Below are 9,826 nucleotides of genomic sequence, written 5' to 3' on the forward strand. Positions count from 1 at the left end.
CCCAGTAAATTGCCAGTTTTTTAAGAAACTGTTAAATTGACCTGTCTAGACCAGCCTGTTTACACACAGGGTGGTTCTCGGTGTCAGATTCACTTAAATCACTTTTCTTCTCTATTCTGATGTTCGGCTTGAACTTCAGCAGGTCATCTTGATCATGCTTGCATTCCTAATTGCACCAAACCGCTGCCATTAGATATTTGCATTACAGAGTAGGTGTACCTAACAAAATCGCCGTTGAGCGTAAATTAATGTCCTTTCTGAGGGTAATTTTCACCATTTTTTTTTAAACAAATTTATTTGTAGTACTTATCATTATAAAGCTTGAGAACATACAATGGTAAAAACATTTCTCATCCTTATTTTCAGATATGTTTTTGTAGATATCTGACCTATCAGTTATACCTCCATGGTCCTGACTACAGCCTTCCACACCAACAGTCCCAGACTCACTGAGGATGGTTTTTATTAACGGATTAATTAGATTAACTTAAGTAACTGAGAGGGATCTGTGTGTTTTTATATGTATTTGATATAAGAAAACTGAATAATCCTAAATGATATCAAATCCCCGAAGTTGCTGTCTAAAACCTGCCTTATGCAACGCAGAGTTGTTATATTTTTGTACATTTAAACAGGTATTTTTATTTAATTGTAACCTTTAGGCTTTTTGTTTCTTCTGCTACATCATCAGTTCTTTTCCAGGATGGTTTTGTTTACCTAATTTAAATGTGTTTAAAAATGTTGAAGTAGCAAAAAGTGCTACTTTGCACGTGTTTTTCTCATCGATAGTATGAATTTAGAACACACTTGCTGATAGTCCAGCAGATATCCCAGTATTTAGTTTTAAAAAACTGACAATTTATTTTTACTTTGTATTTTCTTATTTAAAATTTTTTTTTTTTTTTAGATTTTTGTCTTTTTTTTATTACCTGTAATTTGTAATATGTATTTATTTTCCCTCTCAGTATCAAAAACAAGTGTCTAAAGTGTCATTTAAATGGCTGTATGTTTGAAATAAGGTAAAAGTCTAGTTTGGGTACCACTCGGCTTCATGTTAAAGGCAGCAGCTCAGGTCTGAGTTCCCGCCTTTGGCCTCTAGGCGGCGCGATTTCCTTCGACATTTTCTTTGTTTTTTCCATCTCTCGCCCGCTCCCCGTTAGCTCTGTTAAACGGTGGCTGACTATATTTTTAAAACATTTTTATGATGGCGGAGGACAGTGAATCCGCAGCCAGTCAGCAGAGCCTGGAGCTGGACGACCAGGACACCTGCGGGATAGACGGAGACAACGAGGAGGAGAATGAGCATATGCAAGGGTGAGGGGTGGCCTGTCCGGTCGGCTCGGGGAAACGCAGTAACGTTATTCCAGGCAGCCTGCTTGTGAGCGGCTAAGGCAGTGAGCCTGCTAGTATTAGCAGACAGCAAACACAGGCCGTCTTGAACTGTTTATAACGTTGTGACCTCTTTAAAGCTCTCCGACTGAATGACATGGCGGGCAACCATTAAGACAAACCGCTAGCTAGCTAACGTTAAGTAGCTGAGCTGTCATTCGTTGCTATGGTAGCTAACGTTAGCTCTGTGTGCGGGTCTAGCCAGCATCCATCCTCATCGTTTGTTTTCATGTCTGTAGCAGTCCAGGGGGAGAGCTGGGGGCCAAGAGGAAGAAGAAGAAGCAGAAGAGGAAGAAAGAGAAGCCAAGCTCGGGGGGAGCCAAGTCTGACTCTGCCTCGGACTCTCAGGAGATCAAGGTGTGATGGTGATGATGACCCAGTGAAATGAGTGCACACACCCTTTTTTTAGGGCAGGGGATACAATACAAAACAAGCTTATTTTAATATGCTGAAAATAAAAGAGGAGGGGTAAGAAAGAGGAAAGCAACAACCCAGAATTCAGCTTGTTTGCCGTCAATGTGTCATGGTCAGTAAGGTTTTTCCAGCCTTGGCATGCTCCCTGTTTGTATTCTGTAATGAGGTTCTAGAATGAGGTAGTTTATTTTGCTAAAAGGATATATCACAAACTTTTAGCCAGCTGTGAGATTTCTACATACTGCATGCTACTTTAGAAAAATAAACAATAACTATATCCAGACTCTGATGTTCTGATCGGATGAAGAAAGCAAATCAAGCTTAACTAAATGATTTAATGACAGGGACTGTCATATTTGGGGTTTTGAATTTATAATTTAAAGACCATTGACTTCATCAATCATTTATACAGTGACATGATTAATCCGGTTTCTCTTGCCCAGTGGGAGTATCGTGTCCAGGAAAAGACCTGTGTAAACATGACTATAAGACTGTTTATTTGCATGCACTCTGATGTTGCCTCTCGTCTACATTTAGATTATTTAAAGCATCCAGTGTTTGGTTGAGTGATACAGACATTAAGTAATCTGTGTATGTGTGCCCGCTCTAAATCAGAACCCTGGGCTGCCCATCCAGAAGCTGCAGGACATCCAAAGAGCTATGGAGCTGCTTTCCTGCCAGGGTCCAGCAAAGAGTATAGATGAGGCAGCCAAGCACAAGTACCAGTTCTGGGATACTCAGCCTGTCCCAAAATTAAGTAAGTACTTAGTTAAATTCATTTAAATGAACTGCACTCCTGTTTAAATTGGTATTATTTCCTCTGTCAACAGAAATTATTTTTCTCTGCATTTTTCTTTCTGCACCAGCGCCATCTGGTGGTTTTATCTCCTCAGTCTGCTGATTTAGGCCAGTATCTTAGAAACATGTCAGCTGCAATGTACAGTAGGGGTCCATGCATTCCCACTGGGCATGCTCAGCAACATTAGATCAAGCTGTTTCCATAACAGCCATGACCCAACGAGTCAGGCCTTTGTGCAGCCACAGGCTGTGGGGGTCGACGCAGGACAAACAGCAGCAGATTTATATAAAGTCTGATTGATGCCATCAGCGGTTTTGTGCATTGCTCACAGTTTAAGGACATGGAGTTTTATGAGGTCCCGTGGAAGTGTGGTGATTGGAAAACAGTTGCAAACCTTTGACAAAAGGCTGTGCTATTTTTGTAGATGAAGTTGTGACGAGTCACGGGCCAATTGAGGCTGACAAAGAGAACATCAGACAGGAGCCATATTCTTTACCTCAAGGCTTTATGTGGGACACTTTGGATCTCAGTAATGCAGATGTTGTAAGTGCAGTCTTTGTTCAAAATCCACCAATGAGATTAATCAGATTAATCAAAACAGAATGATTTATTGTCACGCTCTTTTGCAGCTGAAGGAATTGTACACGTTGTTAAATGAAAATTATGTGGAGGATGATGATAACATGTTCAGATTTGATTATTCTCCAAACTTTCTTAAATGGTAAGCTTCTTCATATTTATCACATGATGCAGTACAGTAGCTTTAAATGTATGCGGTTATAATAAAAACATGTGTTCCCCTCTCAGGGCTTTACGTCCACCGGGCTGGTTACCGCAGTGGCATTGCGGAGTGAGAGTGTCTTCAAATAAGAAGCTCGTTGGCTTCATCAGTGCCATCCCTGCAGATATACGAGTCTATGATACGTGAGTGTTCATTACTTATTGTATGCATTTGAGAACAGCAGTGATGGGGAAAGTGTTTTACTCATTCAATCCATCCTTTTGTTTCTTTTCTTTTCTTTTCTCGCTTGTGGCTCCAGGCTGAAGAGGATGGTAGAAATCAACTTCCTGTGTGTTCATAAGAAGCTGCGTTCAAAGCGCGTTGCTCCTGTGCTCATCAGAGAGATAACAAGGAGAGTGAACTTAGAAGGAATATTTCAGGCCGTATACACCGCCGGAGTTGTGCTGCCTAAACCCGTGTCTACGTGCAGGTATGTTATTCACTAGTCACACATGCTGCACATGAGCAGCATGTTAAAATATATAAAACTCCAAGGCACTCTCTTTTCATATAAAATTAAAATACCTTTATGCTCATGGCATGGTCATATTTAACTTAAAGCTCTGATGGGGGAAAACTGAGTCTACTCTGAATCTTTTCCACCAGTAAAACTCCACCAGTACTTTACTGGTCAAGTTTTCCACTCTTAACCATAGGTTTTCTATTGGTGGAAGACCACTAGAAAGATTCAGCCATTCAGTGCCATGAGAATATGAGCATTTTAATTTTTTAATGAAACAGAGTGCCTTGGTGTTTGTTTGTTTTTTTTGATATGTTAGCTCTTCTAAAGAGCACATCTAGTGGAAGTGTTTTGAATCCAGGAAGCACTCCTTTTTTCTTTTTAATCTTGGTCTCCTGTTTTGTTTTTTTGGGTTTTTTTATCCCCAGGTACTGGCACCGCTCTTTGAACCCTAGAAAGCTTGTGGAAGTTAAATTTTCCCATCTGAGCAGAAACATGACCCTGCAAAGAACCATGAAACTCTACAGACTACCAGATGTAAACACTTACACTCATAAGTCCTGCATCTCGCTGTTCCTCTTGATAGCAGGAACTCTTAGAGATTTTCATTTTGCTCTCTCCACCCTGTGCAGAGCACCAAGACTCCAGGTCTGCGGCCGATGGAAAGGCGCGACGTCGGTCAGGTTACTGAACTGCTACAGAGATACTTGAGACGTTTCCAACTTGCCCCTTCTATGGGAGAGGAGGAGGTGGCTCACTGGTTCTTACCACAGGACAACATAATTGACACATATGTAGTAGAGGTGTGTGGATTCAGATTTGCAGCCTGATGTTGATGGCTCTTCTGCACTTAAAGTGACATTGTTCTTGTTTTTATTTTCCTCAGGGTGCTGGTGGCATTCTCACAGATTTCACTAGTTTCTACACTTTGCCCTCGACTGTGATGCATCACCCTCTCCATAGGAGCCTGAAGGCTGCTTACTCTTTTTACAACATTCATACACAAACCCCACTACTGGACTTAATGAATGATGCACTGATCCTGGCCAAACTGGTAATCTTACTTTCTGCTTTTAAACACTTGCCAGTACCAAAGACAACAGCTGATGAGATCAGTGACATAAACATAAACAGCAACAGGAAGATGCACGTGTGAGGGCGAAAAAATGGCACGATACAGACCAGACTCATTATATAGATGGATAGATATTTTATGAATACCAAGATGGTTTATGTACTTTTTCTTTTTCTTTTTTTTTTTTTTACACAAAGCCTTATAAATCATTGGGAGTCAGTGATGTTTGGTTAGACAGATGAGGAGTGAGAGTATGATCCAACATTTTACTTGTGCAGTAGAGGATAAAAGTGAGAGAGACTGACCCGGTCTGATCTTTATTTATTTGAGGCCAGATCAGGGCTCTGTGCTGAGAACCAAGTTCCATGGTAGTTTTCTATTATCTCAAGTCACTTCCTCTAACATCAGCACTCAAGTTGATTCAGAGTTTCTGGATCTAGATACAAGCACATGTGACCAGTCAAACTTTTTATTGTACCGGAAGCTGAGTGTCTGATTTTACAAACGAAGAATAAACTGTAATATTAGAAAAATATGAAGAGGCTACACACAATAGAGAATGCAGGTGACACAGCTGCTGCAGAAAAGTCAGGGGTGTGAGAGGAAAAACAAAGTTTAGCCTATTTTAATGGCAGAAAGAAAAGCTGACAAAAATGCCAGTTGTGTGAGTTAACAGACTTACTAATATCACAACTTTACCATTAAGAAACGGGAGAATCTGATGGGTTATGATCAAGTATTCCAGTGTTCAGATTTGCATATCGTGGTCTTGTTTTTTGTTTTGCTTTGTTTTGTTTGTTTTTTCAGCTGCACCCTCGATGGTGTTGAATGGTCTAAGAGCATGTAAAGAACAAACACAAAAACAGAATTCAAATGTAGACTTAGTCTACCTGCGACTGATATGAAGTCAAGTAGAAATGGGTGTCCAGATTATATTCATGATATTTTTGATTAAAAAAACTCAAGAAATAAGATTGAACAAAATAAACTGTATTTATTACTAATAAAATGAATGGTGAAGCTATTTTCACAAGACTTGATCAGTCAGTAGGCGATATAACTGGAATATAACTCAGGTTAGGTTTGCAGCATAAGTTACTATGGCGATGTACCCTGAGAAGAAGTGAACCACTTTCATAGTGCAGAAAACCCAGGGGTAACCCCCAAAGTTACTGGGATAAGCTAAAATCCTGCTTCGTAGTACGGGCCTGGTGTCAACCAGCTGGCAAGGCTACTCTGAGCTCTGCATACAAACGCAAACTGAGAGCAGGGTTTCCCCAGATACTTTTGATAATTTTCTTGCTGCTGTGTTAGTTATCATGGTGTTTATTCTTTGTGTTTAACAGAAAGGTTTTGATGTGTTCAACGCCTTGGACCTAATGGAGAATAAGGTGTTTCTGGAGAAGCTCAAGTTTGGGATAGGAGATGGAAATCTGCAGTATTACCTCTACAACTGGAAATGTCCCCCTATGGACCCTGATAAGGTCAGTCTCAGGTGGTAATCACACACCAACTATTGGTCAGCATCCTGTGATAAGACTCCATGACAATTAATGGAAAAAGTGGAAATAGTCTTTGGTTCAGATCTCAGAGCTGCTTCTTGTGCCTGATTTTGCAAGCTTCACAGTCAAATAAGTCTATAGCTTTGAAGCAAATCCACAGAGGCCTGATAAGGAGAAATCATCCTCTGACATGATTAAGTATGCCTTAGATCATGGAAGCCTAGTTTTGATTGCAAAGATGTATCCTGGGAAAAAACACAGGACTTTTGGAACAATGTCCTTTTGACAAATTAGACCAAAGTGGAGTTTATCAGTGCAAACACCTCATACCAGCAGTCAAGCACGGGGGTAGAGGGTGATGATTTGCACTTGCTTTGCTAGCCTATGTCAGATCATAAAAAGTTTGATCTGTGTGTTTCAGGTTGGCCTGGTCCTTCAGTAGCAGCTCTCTTCACGGCAGCTGCATAAACTCGGGAGGCTCTCAGCGATCTCTGGAAATACCTTACCTGGACACGCAGGTGGCCCGAGCTAGACAATGAGAACTGCGACAGTAAATCCAACCTGGCGCCCGAGTGGAGCTTTCACTCGGCACTTGTATCATCAAAAACATTCTCAGTTCACCCGGAGGTGAAAACTCTTAAACCATCCAACATCCTGAATGTGAAGTCATGCTATGCCTGAGATACTCATACGACACAACACTCCTGACATAAGCGCTCACGTTTAAAACACACACACACACACCGGTCTGACACTCGAGGATGCCTTGACATTGTGTATTCTGTTTTAAGTTCTTCTTCCTCAGTAGACACCAATGGACCGGCACGTCATTTAACTTTACTTACGTGGAACTATGTAAATGATAATCAACTAAGCAAGCAAGACCTGACATAATTAACAACTGTTGTAATTTTATTTATCCTGTCCATACAGTTACTGTTCCCAAACCCCTTTCTCCTCCTCCTCCTCCTCCTTCCTGCTCCTGCTGCACTTATTTTTGCTCCAGTTTCATATCAGTGTGGTCAGTCGAGTGTCTCTGCTGGCTGTTTTGGGCCTCAGTAGAATTAGAAATGCTAATCTTAACTTTTAAAATGACAAACTGCAAACACTGAGAGGGAGGAAAAAAGGATTCATCCAACTGGTGCATTGATATACATGTGTTTTGTTAAAGAGCATATGGTAGTTAATTGTACATTTAAAGGCAGATCATATTTATTTGTGTAGTGTGAGTTTGAGGGGTTTGGGAGGGCTGATCCAAAGTATTCTCATGAGTAGCTTAGAAGTCACCGAGTTTGTTCAAAGTGTTTGGGGGTTTGTTTATTTTTTTTAATGAATGTATTGCAGAGACGAAGCACAATTACTCCGTTCTTAAACATACAAAATAAATGGGTCCTCGTTTCAAATCAGATGGGATTGCCCTAGAATCTGTACAGCCATGGTTTTTACGAAGGACGGGCGCAGTTTTCACCTTATAAAACCGTTTCTAGAGCTGGCGTTTTTTAATACATTAAAACAACATGTTTGGTTGTACACTCTTTGTAGTAACGAACCCAAGCGTAGGGTTGTTTGCATGTCAGTGGTGTGCTGTCCAGTTAGTAAAGCTGTTCAGTTAGAAGTAATAGGAGCTGGTCTGGTCAGTGCATAAGCAGGGCAGTGAGAATGACGCCGGTGAACGTGGGGAAAAACTTCGATTTTATACAAAAAAATTTAAAGTTTCTGTTTAGAGCCAGGTTTAAAAAAAGAGGTTTATTTACTATGGAAGGACTCTGTTCAGCAGCGGTTAAAGCAAACAGGGCACATCTTCTGTTACTTTGGTCACTGCCACCCACAGCAGTGGATAAACTGCTTCAGAGGAAACACTCTGTGCTTATTAAACAAAGGACTTGTTTAATCACGGGTGCAGTGGCATCAGCTTGAAGTGTCCTCTCCTCCAGATCCACTTTCATTGACTTCTCTGGGTTTATTTTTTTTAATGGTACTGTATTTTGTGTATGTTTGGGGTTTTTTTCTACATGTGTTGTGCAGCTAAGTGCGTGAAACGGTTGTGATATTTATAACTGTACCTTTTTCTTTTTTTCTTTTTTTTTAATGTCTTACATCATTTCTTTCCTCCTTTTCAGTATTTAAAACAAACATGACTGTCAGATTTGTGATTTAAGAGCTGGATGAGGATCTTTGATAAAACTGTTTTATTTTTTCGTCTGTGGTGGAGCTGCTGGTTAATTTAAATGTTCTAGTTCCTTAATGTTCACGGGGCTCTGCGTAACTTGCAAGGTAAAGAGGCTGCTTTTTATTTTAATGACTTTATTGTTAATATTTGATGTACTTTTCTAATCATCCCTTTATAGATTAGCCAGAAGAGGATAAATATTTGTCCTGTTGGTGCTTCAGGGCTCAAAGATGTTGTTGTTCTTTTTAAAAATCACTTAAAGGTTGAATGACGTTATCTTCTACAAACATGTTCCTGGCATTAATTTAACTGAGAGTGGGTCGCTGGGTCAAAGCTGTGTGCCTCATGGATGTTGCTGTGTCACAGATGTGTTGCTTGCAGCTGTCTGAATGAACTCTGAGCATGTCTGTTTCGCTGCTGCATTGATTTATAGCATCAATGTTTCTAGCCACGCCCTTTAGCGAGAACTCGGTCAGAAGTACCTGCCTTATTTAAAGGTTGTTTTTTTTGTTTTGTTTTTTAAGGTTTGGAGGTGGGGTGAGGGAGGGTGTACTTTTGAAATGTCATAAAGCTTTCTCTAACTGAAGAACAATATTTTTATTCGATTCCATTGTAAGCTGTGAAAAAGCTGAAGAACTTGTACCAGCATCATTTAGACATGACCCCATGCAAATAACAATCTGTTTCAACACACGTCGGCTATACCAGCATGGATATTTGATTGAATAAACTCACTTTAAAAAGGAACACGAGTCATGACTCCTTTGTGACACATTGCAGGAAACACTTTTTCACAGCACATATTTTGAATTTAAGTATTTGTAATTCAGGCACCACAGTGGTTAGCACTATTGCCTCACAGCAAAAAGGTCCTCAGTTCAATTCCACCATCAGGCTGGCATCTTTTCTATTTATTAATACTAATTTTATTAGAAATAAGTAATGGAGCTGATATTTTGTTTGGGATGTGTGGTGTTATGTCTGTGTCTGCAGAGGCAATGTCATTTCCTGCAAAGGATTAATAAAGGATCTTTCTATCGATCTTAATCTTTCCCCTCCAGCCATCGATTTTCTGCTTATCCGGGTCACGGGAGCAGCAGTCTAAGCAGAGGCACTCAGACCTCCCTTCCCAGGAGGGCATCAAGACATTCCCAATTCAACCAAGTGATGTAATCTCCCAGTACCTTTGTCCATCTATAGATATTTACAGCAAACTAAACTTGGAAAATGATCATC

At 40.3% G+C, this 9,826-nt stretch overlaps 1 protein-coding gene across 2 annotated transcripts; it reads left to right on the forward strand.

Moving 5' to 3' along the window:
- Window positions 1-1,086: 1,086 nt before the first annotated feature.
- On the forward strand, window positions 1,087-9,337 carry nmt2 (N-myristoyltransferase 2). Of its 2 annotated transcripts, none has more exons than XM_084944240.1 (12): window positions 1,087-1,314; window positions 1,632-1,746; window positions 2,419-2,560; window positions 3,027-3,145; window positions 3,232-3,323; window positions 3,410-3,526; window positions 3,643-3,813; window positions 4,272-4,380; window positions 4,476-4,646; window positions 4,730-4,897; window positions 6,265-6,402; window positions 6,842-9,337. In XM_084944240.1, the coding sequence occupies exons 1-12, from the start codon at window positions 1,202-1,204 to the stop codon at window positions 6,860-6,862; spliced, it is 1,476 nt and encodes a 491-aa protein (XP_084800366.1). In that variant the 5' UTR covers window positions 1,087-1,201; the 3' UTR covers window positions 6,863-9,337. The 2 variants fall into 2 exon arrangements, with proteins under 2 accessions (XP_084800366.1, XP_084800364.1); XM_084944238.1 differs by having other exon boundaries at window positions 1,089-1,314; window positions 1,629-1,746.
- Window positions 9,338-9,826: the final 489 nt, after the last annotated feature.

This window comes from Perissodus microlepis, chromosome 11 (assembly GCF_051167445.1).
Source record: "Perissodus microlepis isolate ML-2025 ecotype Zambia chromosome 11, ASM5116744v1, whole genome shotgun sequence".
Lineage (NCBI taxonomy): Eukaryota > Metazoa > Chordata > Actinopteri > Cichliformes > Cichlidae > Perissodus > Perissodus microlepis.

What these genes read in the sequence shown, in the direction of transcription:
- nmt2 (XM_084944238.1), top strand. Translation starts at nt 1,202, where the DNA reads ATGATGGCGGAGGACAGTGAATCCGCAGCCAGTCAGCAGAGCCTGGAG. An exon ending in GAGAATGAGCATATGCAAGG is followed by an intron (nt 1,315 to 1,628) that starts GTGAGGGGTGGC and finishes TCATGTCTGTAG; the next exon opens with CAGTCCAGGGGGAGAGCTGG. An exon ending in CGGACTCTCAGGAGATCAAG is followed by an intron (nt 1,747 to 2,418) that starts GTGTGATGGTGA and finishes GCTCTAAATCAG; the next exon opens with AACCCTGGGCTGCCCATCCA.